The sequence below is a fragment of the Hippocampus comes genome, unplaced genomic scaffold, assembly GCF_001891065.2.
Source record: "Hippocampus comes isolate QL1 unplaced genomic scaffold, H_comes_QL1_v1.1 scaffold122, whole genome shotgun sequence".
NCBI classification, from domain to species: Eukaryota; Metazoa; Chordata; class Actinopteri; order Syngnathiformes; family Syngnathidae; genus Hippocampus; species Hippocampus comes.
Window position 1 is genome coordinate 3,980,005 of NW_017842059.1, and position 13,461 is coordinate 3,993,465.

At 41.4% G+C, this 13,461-nt stretch overlaps 1 protein-coding gene across 1 annotated transcript; it reads left to right on the plus strand.

Annotated features, from left to right (window-relative positions):
* Nucleotides 1-409: 409 nt before the first annotated feature.
* LOC109510923 (A disintegrin and metalloproteinase with thrombospondin motifs 8) lies at nt 410-13,365 on the plus strand. Its single transcript, XM_019861610.1, has 9 exons — nt 410-1,365; nt 2,996-3,235; nt 5,626-5,758; nt 5,843-6,010; nt 6,711-7,003; nt 8,916-9,099; nt 10,265-10,437; nt 10,756-10,931; nt 11,443-13,365. Exons 1-9 carry the CDS (start codon nt 631-633, stop codon nt 12,179-12,181), a joined length of 2,841 nt encoding a protein of 946 aa, XP_019717169.1. The 5' UTR covers nt 410-630; the 3' UTR covers nt 12,182-13,365.
* The last annotated feature ends 96 nt before the right edge of the window (nt 13,366-13,461 follow it).

Here is a 13,461-nt window from a genome sequence, read left to right on the forward strand (position 1 = left end):
ACACACACACACACACACACACACACACACACACACACACACACACACACACACGCACACACACACACACATACATACACACTCACAATGCACGCACACAGACACAGGACTCTGAAATAACTAGAGTAGCGGACACGCAGCTAACATAGCGTCCATGTCCAGCCTATCCAGCTACACTAACATGCTTGGTTAATAATAGTTTCTCCACAAGGGTAAGGGTAGGCTTATTCCCATCGGGTTCATTTTATCCTCCAGTTTCTTTTCTCGAGTGGACCTACGAGTGGGAGGAGGATTTCCAGCAAGCGAGATAATCAAAAATACACCCCCACCGCCCCCGTCGCCTCCTGTCTGGAGAAGAACAGAACGTATAAATAGACCTGCTGTATGCAGACTGCAGCGAGTGACGCTGGTGAGTGACACAAGGACCGAGCTCGTTTCGGGAACACTCACGCACGCGAGCATTACAAGCAGACACACTTTGACCAAGACTGACGTGACAGGACTAAACCTGAACGTGAGAAGCTTTCTAGAAGAGTTAGAGTTGATTCCTGAAGACAGGCGCTTTGTCGAAGATTAAGGAGCATATAATTGTGAAAAATTCGTCTGGAAGCCAATTTTTACTTCCTGAAGATGTGCCCCGTTGCTTGTTTGCTGCTTTTATGCGTCTTCCATCCAGCGCTCTCCGCTCGGTTTGAATCCGAGGATGTTGTGCCCGTTCGGATAAACGGAAGAGTCAGCGGTCGCTTCTGGAAAAGAAGCGAGGACCAGGCGAGAGTCATCCTCAACGCATTTGGCAAAGAATTTACCCTCAATCTTATTCCCGATACCAGTTTCATCTCACCTTATTTTACCGTACAGCGCCTCCGAGCTAAAGACGTCGGGCTTTTGCGCAGCGCCACAGGTGCGCAACTTTCTCTGGGCGAAGAGCTCCACAATTTAATCAACCGGACGGGTGAGAGTGAAGGACAACTGAGAACTTGCTTTTATTCGGGGAACGTTGATCAAGATCAACATTCGCTTGTGGCTCTGAGTTTATGCTCCGGCGTTTATGGCTCCTTCATAACGGAGGGAACCGAGTACCTAATTGAACCCAAATTTCGAGGAGGCTTTGGGTCACACTCGGCTGAACAGCTGCATGTGATCAAGAGGAGGACGTTGTCCAAAAGCCACGATGTCCCTTTCCTTTTCGATCACGCGATCGAAGCGAGTGGACTGGAGAAAAACAAATGGGAAAGTTTTACGCGTGATGGCAGTGACGCACAAAGGGAACCTCGCCGGAGACGCTTCGTTTCAGCGCCACGGTTCATAGAGACCCTGGCAGTGGCAGATCCAAGCATGGTCCACTTCTATGGGGATGAAATAAAGGTCAGACTCTCGCCCGTACTCACATTGCACATCATCTTTGGCAACATATTTTAACAATTCCACCCATAATTTTCTCCTGAAGTTTTAATTGTCCCGTATTTTTGCCCTAACGATCTTATAAATAATGTATTGTTTAGATTAAGGGCTTGGACAAAATAAGATTTTGGTATTGAGATTGACTTAATTCTCTGTTTTGCATAAAAGAAAAAGGTCAGGGAGAAAAAAAATGCACCAAAAAATGCTGAAACACATTCCTCTGGGCTTGATCATGATTTGGCAAGCGGAGCAGCAGCATCATGGAAGATACTTCCCATGATTCACAACTTAACTATGTAAAGTGCATACCATGGAACGCAATAGCAAAATGTATGGTGGATTTCCTGTTTGAATGAAGTTGTGACATACCAATTGTTGTGAGGTGAAAGTATGTATGTTGTCACAATGTGACCATATTGTTGTGCCGTTATTGACCAAAATCAACAGATGTTGATGAAACTCTACAGGGACAATAAACTTGGCATATGTTTTTCATGACAAAAAAAAAAAAACGATGCCACACACGAAGGGATAGATGAACAGAGGCAGAATGAACACTTGGCACCATAGTCTATGTTTAAAAAATGTGCAACAAGGAAAAATTTATATCCTCAGAGGTACTTGCAAATCGTGCATGGCACAGAACGACGTTGACTGTGTTTTACTGGTTCTGAAAAAGAACACACACACACACACACACACACACACACACACACACACACACACACACACACACACACACACACACACACACACAAACACATGTACACAAAACGAGAGTTGGGAAAGCGTGCTTCAAATAAAAGTCATGGCTAGTGAACATAAGATTATTTGAAAACAAGTCTTTCCACTGTCAAATCCAAAAAGGCGATCAATCTTAATTATTCACTTTGCTCAAGACATGGAGAAGATTCTAAATATTCCACATTACTTGGAGGCTTCATGACATCTGCTCCTCTCATTCCCTCCAAATGGCAACACAGTTTATTGGCCAGAAGGATTTCTCCATTTTGATGTAAAAAAAAAAAAAGAAAATGACAGCACACAAAATGTAGTGATGATGGAATAAAAATACACCTACCACAATAATCTGATACAGTTTTCATGCTCAGGATATGCAAGCTCAATTATTTTGTTTGGCCTGGGGGCGACAGGAATCATCATGATTTCTCTCCCACATAACAACTAAGCGATTAAAGTGACCATTTTTCAACTACTGGAGACATTTTAGCCTTGGATATCCTTGTAACTGTGTCAATTTGGATTGATTCAGTCTCAAACCATCACTTCCTCCTGATCCAAATGATTCTCTATTCTGATTGCTAAATGAAAACATCCAGTTGTAATTTTTCTTTCGCCTATCATCTTCAGGGTCATAAACAATATAGTTTAAAAGAATAACATTTGGAACAGGCTGCGAGAACACCCACCCAAGACCTCAGAATAGAAAAGGCAACCAACCATTTAATATAAAACTATTGTTTTTACTAATGTATGTTTTACAGTGAATCTCTCAAAAATATTTCCATGAGCTATATTCCTTTGCCATTTACCTTTCAAGCTTATTTTTTGCTGTTGTTCTTTCTTTCCACAGCACTATATTTTGACCTTAATGTCAATGGCTGCCCAGCTATACAAGCACCCCAGCATAAAGAATTCTGTCAATGTAGTGGTAGTGAAGTTGCTGGTGGTCGAGGATGAGGAGGTTGGGCCAGAAGTCTCCAGCAATGGAGGGGTCGCTCTCAGGAACTTTTGCTCATGGCAGCAGCTCTTCAACCCACCAAGTCAGCGTCATCCAGAGCACTATGACACGGCCATGCTCTTCACCAGAGAGGTAAGTGACAACATTTGGTGGATTTCTTTGATCTTGAATAATAAAATCCAAGAAAATGCACTGGGGAAGCAAACATCAGAAACCAACATTTATTATAAGTAACAAAAACAGCTGTGTCTTAGCAATTCTCAAAGGTAATTAACCAGAAATTACAGATCAAGAAACCAAAACCCTTTCAAATGGATTATTTTGCATGTTCTGAATAATAAAATAACTCTCTAAATCAGGGGTCACCAACCATTTGGAGAGAGAGAGCTACTTCATGTGTACTGATTGTGTGAATGTTAGCATGTGTACTTGATGATTTTAATCTGCCGGCTCTGGTCACGTTGAAGATGTCTCACAATACTGCCAGTGTTTGCATTTTTAAATCAAAATTTCGACAACATTCCGAGCAAATCACAATATCCTAGCACTGGAGGGCTACTCATGCGGTCCTCTACCTGGGCACCACGTTGGTGACCCCTGCTCTAAATTGTCCCTAAGTGTGAGTGTGAGCGCGGATGGTTGTTCGTCTCTGTGTGGCCCTGCGATTGGCTGGGAACCAATTTAAGGTGTACCCTGCCTACTGCCAGAAGACAGCTGGGATAGGCTCCAGCACGCCCGCAACCCTTGTGAGGATAAGCGGATTAGAAAATGGATGGATGAATGAATCATAAAATGCTCCTTTTCTTCTATTACCACGAGTAAATTAAAGTGGTCCAAGAACAGGTCCTTGGGGGAACCCCACATTTAATTTTAATAGGACCATACCACAGGAAAGGTAATGTTGCAAATGTAAATACCATCTTCAAGAAAATGAAGGCATTCCACTTGTCTGGACTACTCAGACCCAACTGACTCACTGAGTCATGCGCTTCCATAAATCTCATAACAAGATGATTCAACAAATGGGTTGTTTCCGAGTTTGTACTGCAGAGTTAAACTCATTGAGAAAAGCCATCTTTTTTACAAAGATACTTTGTGGTTTTATTTCCATTCAAATGGAGATAAACTTTGGAATGCAAAGGATGCAAGATCATGAATGAGCTGATTTTAGGACCTTCACAAATCAATCTTGACATTATGGTCCAGCTCGAATGCTCAGCCAGGTTCAGTTTTCTGATGCCGATGTCATTTTTTACAAAGTCACAAGAGCCTGTAGTACACCATTTCGCTTTGCCACATTGTTGCATGCCTTGAAAACATGCAACTTTGATCTGATTATTGACCTTTCAATAGTCTCCGTTTTGCAAATTTAATATTGTGGCCCTGTGTGCTGAACCATACTTACAGGCATTGACGTAGAGCTGAATACATAAATGGCAGATGCTTTTGTGGAACAAGATGTACAAACATGCTGAGCAGTACTCAAGTGCAGCGCCAAAACCAGATGTGTTGTCAATTATAGTGGATTGTGGATATTTGGGAATGTGTCGAATGAACTTTTTGAGTGCATGCATTTATTGTTGTTTATTTGAATTTAAATCAGGTACAGTGTTTTTACCACTGAAGTCTTAACATGAATATAAGAGTAATACATACATACACATGTACATACACACACACACACACACACACACACACACACACACACACACACACACACACCATGCTAACATTTACACTAGTCATTTGTTCATCTCCAATTTATCTATGTATCAAATCTATAAATCTATCTAAGATCTCTCTCTCCCTCTCTCTGTTTCTCTCTGTGTGTGTTTCTTAATGTCATTGTGCTGTAAAGAAGAAACACTGCACAGTTGTGAGAGCTGTTTCCGATATTTTGGTTGATTTTTTTGTTTTAGCTACAAAGAGCAGTACTTCAAAATGGATGAGAATTTACAGTTTCTCGGTGAAAAGATTACAAAACGCAACAAAAAATGTCTGATAACATACATTGACATTGAAAAGGGTTTACTTAATGTTGAGATGGGATTACAGCAAAGGTAGCAAGCACTGTGTATGGTTATGACTTAATTTGGAGTCAGACCCACTGTGATGTTGACAAATCTTTACCACTTCATTATTATCTTTGTGAAAGCATTTTTTTCCATCCAGCTCTTGTGTTTAATCTCATGAGACTCACAACACATCGTTTGATTCCAGTGTGTTGGGTGTGCCGTGTGCTGATTAAATAATCAAAACACATCACTAGTAATCTAAACGAGCAACCGTTTGGCACTGAATAATAAAATTCCTACGAGGAAAAGTTTGTGTCGTCAGAAGGCGTGCTGGTCCTAATGACATACAGTCCAATAATATGCATCACTAGGGAGACACAAAAGCTAATTTGTTCTCTCATTTTATTTTTGACAAAAATGATTTTATTGTCGGCATTGGGATGGACATCATTCCTTTCCTGTCATAATATTGCTGTTGCAGTGGTCTGTGTTTTCTTTGTGTGGCAGGACATCTGTGGACAAAAGAGCTGTGACACATTGGGTGTTGCCGATGTCGGGACAATGTGCGATCCCAAGAGAAGCTGCTCTGTTATCGAGGACAACGGTCTGCAAGCTGCGTTCACAGCCGCACATGAACTTGGTTAGTTTGTTGGATGCGTGAAATAAATTTTCCGTATTTTGTCTTTTTCTTTTTTTTAATTTTTGACACTCTTTCCTACTTTAGGTCATGTTCTGAGCATGCCCCATGATGACTCCAAAACCTGCGAGAGGCTGTTTGGGGATCTTGGAGGACATTACTTGATGGCCCCTTTGTTTGTTAGCCTCAACAAAAACATGCCTTGGTCCCCCTGTAGTGCACTCTACATCACGGAATTCTTTGACAACGGCCATGGTAAGAAAAGTAAATGTGTAAATAATATGAGCTGACGCTTCGTCATTGTGGACATCCGTCATGCGCACAGACTCTATAATTATTAATATGAATAACATGCCGATATTCCCTCTGAACTCTCTTTCCTGCTTGAACATGCCACCCCTATAAAGTACAAGCCGCATAGTTTATCTCACCCAAGGTTTCCTAATACTGTCTTCACACGTCTACTTCAGGAGCGGCTTAGATTTCTTTTGTTCGCAGTACACTCATTGTTCTTGTATCTTTCATTGCTCGTACACTTGCTAGAACTACTGATGAACCTTTTTTGGTCTTTGAGTCTTACTATGCATGGAATACTTCCAGTTTGCCCTCAAGATCCAAAATAAACAGCTCTTGTCAGCAAAATACGCTTTTTATCAGTTGTCTCTGCAAAGAAAGCTTGCGGCAAAACACGTTCATTCCAAACTGGGAATGTTACTCCGGACGAATCGCTTATTGAACACAATAAAAGCAAATTCGACAGTGATGAATAGTTCAGATATGCCTTTAAAAGCACATTGTATCGGTTAATTTTATGAGTTCAATATTGAGGACACAAACTTGAATGTTTTTCTTCTTGTTGTGACCGTGCAAAAAAGGCATATGCACAAGTACCGTATCGCCACAAAAACCACGATTTCCTTTTTACCTCAATGTTTGCTCTGAATTGTCACCACAGGAGACTGCCTGCTGGATGTTCCAGAGAGCAGTTTGCCATTACCCAAGGACCTGCCAGGCACCAAATACAACCTAGACCATCAGTGCCAACAGATTTTTGGAGAGGAATTCTACCATTGTCCCAACACAACAGAGAGTGATATTTGCAGCCAGCTCTGGTGCCAAGAGGATGGAACATCCCAGTGCTCCACAAAGAATGGCAGCCTGCCCTGGGCTGACGGCACCCCTTGTAGTCTCAACAGGACATGCCTCCACGGAGTTTGCATGCCGACAAAGGAGGTGCTGGAGCCACTGGTAAGAATAGCAGCGTATACAAGGCGGCCAAGTGTATACACTTGTATACAGATATAAAGATGGTATTTGATCATTTTCGCTTCATTTTTAAATGCAAGGAAATTATCAGGCATTATTTCAATGAAGATAATGCTACCTGTATGTAATCGGACCTCAAACTTAGAAAAGGCTGTACTGTGTTATGTTTGGTGTCCAGTAGTGTTTTAGGGAAAAAAATGTGATTTGTTCAAAGATTAGTCTGGCCCCCATTATCAACTGTAACGGTTAATCTGAAAAGCGCACTTTAGCCTTCAGGAATCTAAACATTATTTTGGGACAGCCTGTAATACATTATGTGGTGGAACAAATTATGCCCTCAATGCAAAATCTATTGTTAAAATTCAAAACATTTTGATACAGCTCTTGTCAAATGTGCTTTGATTTAAAAGATGTGTGTATGGAATAGAACCGAATCGGATCGTTCCACTTTAAAAAATGTTTTGTTGTTGATTTTTTTTCCTAATCCGCTGATTCTCACAAGGGTCGCGGGGCATGCTGGAGCCGATCCCAGCTGTCTTCGGCAGTAGGCGGGGTACAACCTGAACTGGTTGCTAACCAATCGCAGGGCACACACAGACAAACAACCATCCGCGCTCACACTCACACCTCGGGACAATTTAGGGTGTTCAATTGGCCTGCCATGCATGTTTATGGAATGTGGGACAAAACCGTTGTACCCAGTGAAACACACAGGCATGGGGAAAACATGCAAACTCCACACAGGAAAGCTCCGGTGCCGGAATCGAACTCTCTATGTTTATTTAAGTGGTAGTCATATGGTATTTCAATGACAAACTCAGAACAGAACGTAGTTTCTTTTTAAATGAAATTTATGACATAAATATATAGAAAAGAACCCTGTTTTAAAATTGTTCTAGCATCACCCATTTCCTATGACCCAAAAAACATTTTAATATGAAGTACCAGTTAAAATAACAACCATCTGTTGAATGGATCTAATGCTGTACCACAGAGGTCACCGAAGGTGGTGTGCACCATCTACCTTCAAGGAACACATGAGCAGCCCGCAGACCTGTTCTAAATTCAGCTAACCAGTGAAGGGACCTTATTTTGTCAGGATGCTGTGGAAGGGAACATTTGAAAATGGAAACACTGGGAGAAATTTGTAGAAATAAAGTATTACATATGATATTTATCTATTTCCTAATTAATCTGACAAACATAAGCAGGGCTTTCACATCAATGAATATCGTTATTTAATAATAACATGTAATATTAATTTAACCAAATGTCTTTTTTTTCAAAAGTGTGTATAACACATTAATCAGTACCCAAGATGTAACTCTCAGTTTCAAAACAGCTCTTTAGATAGAAATGCCTTTTGCCACTGCAAGGCTGGGAATGTACATGACAGCAAGCATGCAAGAAAGAAGTGTTTGTATAACATGTTCAAAATTATCGTTAATATCCAGCAAGTTCTTAGCGGATGTTGTTCAGAAAGAGTTGCTTGCTCTGTTTAAATTTAGTCTGGGTACCCTGATATCTTACCCATGTGTTATGATCCCACATCTGTTTTTGCGAACAGACGCATCGGCAGCTGGGAGTTGAGCTGTCCTAAAGTCATTCAACCTCTGGAAAAGGCGCACAAATTGTAAATTGTACCTCGGCGAACAGTTCTATGGCAGGCTCCACAAGTAGTGAGTGACACATGTAGCAAGAATGTGGACACAAGCAGACAGGAGACGCGTGCCGTACTTCAACACAGAATTAGCCTCCAGTCACGGCATGCCAACCCACTGCAGCCTCAGAGCCAGAAGCCCAGACTGTGGTTTCGCCTGCACAGTTGAGACTTCCTGTGGCAACCAACCTCTCTAACTACTGCCTGTTTTTGTCCCTTTTTTCTTTACCGCAGGTGGTTGTGGATGGCGGCTGGAGCACGTGGGGACCATGGCAACAATGTTCCAGGACATGTGGAGGTGGAGTAGAGTTCTCCTATCGGGAGTGTACGAACCCTGAGCCTCAGAATGGGGGCAACTATTGTGAGGGACAGAGGGTTCGATACCAGTCCTGCAACACGCAGCCTTGTGACAACAATGGTGAGGCAAAAGTTCAGTGATTTCCTCTGGTTTTGAGCCACGTAATCAACTGATGCGCTGTACAGTGGATATAAAAATCTACACGCCCCTGTTCAAATGTTAGGGTTTTTTTGTGATATTAAAACTGAGACCAAGATAATTCATTTGAGGCCTTAGGCAAGATGGGGGGAATAATGAACACTTGGAAATAGCAGCCAATATGATCACAAAACCTTCATTATTTTGCCAGAAAGAAAAAAAAAAAACAAAACTGAGGCATGACAAGCCTTCAAAAACATCTAAAATTTATTTGGGCTAAATCAGAGGCCCTTTAAACGGTGTCAGATGTGTGATGGCTCCGATTAAAATGAGTTTTGTTTCAGTCATTTATTTTTTATTTCCCCTCACATTTTTACAGGTTATAAGCCACATTAATGGTTCAAAAAGTTGTTAAATGATTTATCTTGGTCTGTTTTTACATACAGTATGTTTATAAACACACACACACACACACACACACACACACACACACACACACACACACACACACAAAGAAACCACACAAAAATCTACCTTTGAATGTGACGTTCAAATGATTGAAACTGCCATTTCAAGAGGGGTGTGTAGGTTTTTTGTATTCCCTCTATATCACGGGTGTCGAACTCATTTTTGTCGCGGGCCACATTGTGGTTACGGTTTCCCTTGGAGGGCCATTATGAATTTTGGAAAACCATATAAATGTTGAATCACTCCTCCACACATGACAAACACAGCGCACAACAAATTGATAGATAACTGGTTTAAAATAAGAAGTCAAGAATAATGCCTGTTATTGCGGATTACATATGACAATTTGAAATTTTGGTTCAGACTTTAGCAGGCATCATGGAACTTGGCATGCTTGATTTGCTTTTGCGGGCCACATAAAATGATGTGGCGGGCCAGATCTGACTTTGACACCTGTGCTCTATATCATCTCATATTGTTGGAACAATCACATTTTTTTGCCCCAGGAGCTCTGTAAACTCACGGTCAGTATTTCTGGCCTTGCAGCATCAGGAACTTTCGGAAACATAATGAGAGATGCAGAGGGCGTTTGTGTTACAATCAGTACAACAAAGTGTCTTGGTTGTAAGATACGTTGTGGAGGTCGCGGACACATCTTTGTTCTATTTTACCCTAACAGGCAAAAGTTATCGAGAGGAGCAATGTGAGAAGTACAATAGCCCAAACTACTTGGACTACAATGGTAAAATGAAGCATTGGATACCAAAGTATGCTGGCGTGTCTCCGAGGGACAGATGCAAACTGTTCTGCCGGGCCAGGGGCAGCAGTGAATTTAAGGTGTTTGAGTCCAAGGTACACGCATCCAACATCACAACTTGTTCAAAAACATTCCGAGTAAGACTAAGGATTACTAACAAATGAAAATAATGCAAATCGGTTCTGAATTGGCATTTTTCTTTCAGGCGACTTCTTGTTGTAACATCTACAAATGGAAATAAATACTGTATACCAAATGAACTTTGTTTCACTGTGGCTTTTCAAACTGTCAATTGATTAGTATTTCGTACAGAACATTTTATACAACGCCATTGCCAGAAAAGATGATGACCGTTTGAAAACTCCCCAAAACGTCTCGTGAACTCTAATCATGCAATCAATATATTTGTGTAGGTAATTGATGGCACACCTTGTGGTCCTGACACCACATCTGTGTGCGTCCAAGGCCAGTGTGTGAAGGCAGGCTGCGATCAGGTGATCGGATCCAATAAGAGGGTGGATAAGTGCGGCGTGTGTGGCGGAAACGGACTTAGCTGCAGGAAGATCACTGGGTCCTACAACAAGGCAAGGTAAGTGACCTAACTGTTTTTTTTGTTTGTTTTTTTTTTTTTTTTTGCATAAAATATTGAAATTTGTAATGTTTAGTTCACAGGTGTCAAACTCAAGGCCTGGGGGCCAGATCTGGCCCGCCACATCATTTTATGTGGCCCGCGAAAGCAGCTCAAACATGTCATTTTCCATGATCCTTTCTAAATTGTCCACCATGTAATAAATTTCCCACATGTAATAAATAAGAGATATATTCTAAGCACGTTCTTGTTACCAAACCCCTCATGATAGTAACTTAAACAATAGTTGAATCAACAGTTATTCCTTACTTCTTTATATGGTTTCAGTCATAACGGCCCTCCAAGTGAAACGCTAACTAAAATGTGGCCCGTGCCAAAAATGAGTTTGACACCCCTGGTTTAGTTGGTCGGGGCAGAAATGTTTTTTTTGGTACCACACCACACTATGAAAAGTACCTTTGTGCTTTGTGAATACGCTACGTTTAAATGATGTCGAACTCTTCACTTTCAGCTATGGATACAGTGACATTGTCACAATCCCTGCCGGCGCAACCAACATCGATATCAAACAGCGCAGCCACAGAGGAATCAAACATGACGGGAATTATCTGGCTATCATGAGAGAGAGTGGAAGTTACATCCTCAACGGAAATTTCTCCGTATCGATGGTGGAACAGGACATTCCTGTACTTGGTGCTGTGCTGAAATACAGTGGTTCCTCCACCACGTTGGAGAGGATCCAGAGTTTCATGCGGCTTAAGGAGGCCATCGTTATTCAGCTTCTGGCCACAGCAGGGGATAGCAGTCCTCCGAAAGTCAAATATTCCTTTTTTATCCCCAGAGATGTTGCTTTCAAGTCAAAAGAGAAGAAGGGCTCTTCAGCATCTTTGCACGTGATTCATCCTTTCAGTGTGTCAGACTGGGTGCTGGGAGAGTGGTCCGAGTGCTCAAAGAGCTGCGGTTCAGGGTGGTCGCGGAGGAATGTGGAGTGCAGAGACAGCGCGGGCTTTCTCTCAAGCCTTTGTGATAAAGACCTGAAGCCAATGGACATCAGGGCCTGCGGAGATCAGCCCTGTCCCATCTGGCAGATGGGACCTTGGTCGGCCTGCTCACGAACTTGTGGCCAGGGCGAGCGGCGCCGCAGCATTTTCTGTATAGACTACACTGGCAAGACTGTTGAACCAGAAAAGTGTGACCCGAATAAAAAACCTGCGCCTGTCTCTGGGGAATGTTTTAACCTTGAGTGCTGATGAAGAACATAAGCCCACTGAACAATTCCCCTTTTGATCTTACTGCACTTATCAACGGATTGCATCACATCACAGAAAGCGCATTTGCCTGAGTATGGTTTGGCCGTTTTATTTTTGGACTGTTGACAACCACTGTTGAAAGTAACCAATGGGAAAAAAAAAAAAAACTACCTCGGAAATGTCATGAGATGCCATTTATAGATGCTAGATGATTAAGGTGCTGTGTTTTATTTTCTCCGCTTTAAATGACAACTAATTTATTGGCGTTCCATTTAGTCTTGGTTACAGAATATATTTGTAAATTAGCTGTCATTTATAGTGGGGCGAAGAAAATGGCATGAAGCCTACCATTGTGCAGCATGGTGTGAATATACTGTGCTTTTATCTGACATACTGTCCTCCGCTGGGCTGCTTCAATTTAGCGTTTTATTTCAGTTGCTGAGGTGGGTGAGATTAGTGTGTTGTGGGTTTGAAGCTTTCTCGATGCGTTCACTGCTCCTTATTTGTAGACACAGACAGTTGATTTATGTTAAGGATCGTAAATGTGTGTGTGTGTTTTTTTTTTAAATCAACATGAGTTTCATTGAGTCCAAAATAGGGCAAGATCTTGGGCTCGAAATAAATATTGGATTGCTTTTGCCAAAACAATTTGTTTTCAGTGCCAATCTCCATTTGTAGTAAGTTAAACGTTTTGGGAGTTGACACACTGTGTGAAATATTTCACATCAAGAATAGCGCAAGACAGAGAATTACCCTGTCCTGTATTTTCCTTTCTGCTTTATGTTACTGTTGAGGGTATCGGGCTTACTACGCGACAAAGCATTCATATTTGGTCAGTTCCACCGAATTAAAGGTGCATTTCATGTTATGTGATTACGATGGTCATTTGTCATGTTCCTTAACAATGTCAACAATCATATCCAAACATGTTTTAAAACTTTTGTATGTATTACTTTATTCTTAGTTCCTGTTAATTTACAGTATGCAATGAGAGAAAATCGAGGGAGCATCAGGCCTTTATCCCTTCAATGAAGGACCTTGCAATTCTATGATTAAAGCTTCCTTTTAAGCTATTTATTTTTTTAAGTTTTTACTTAGTATGTGTAATGAACCTGGCAGATGCTACTGTCTCAGAAATGGTTTTGTTTCTAAAAATGGTCAAATAAACACATTTATGTCAATAAGGCAGTGTTTAATGTTTCCCAAAGACTCTGTGTTGTGCTATTGAAGAAAAACAACATACCGGTAATGAGCCATTTATTTGAGTGTAAAAATGTCAT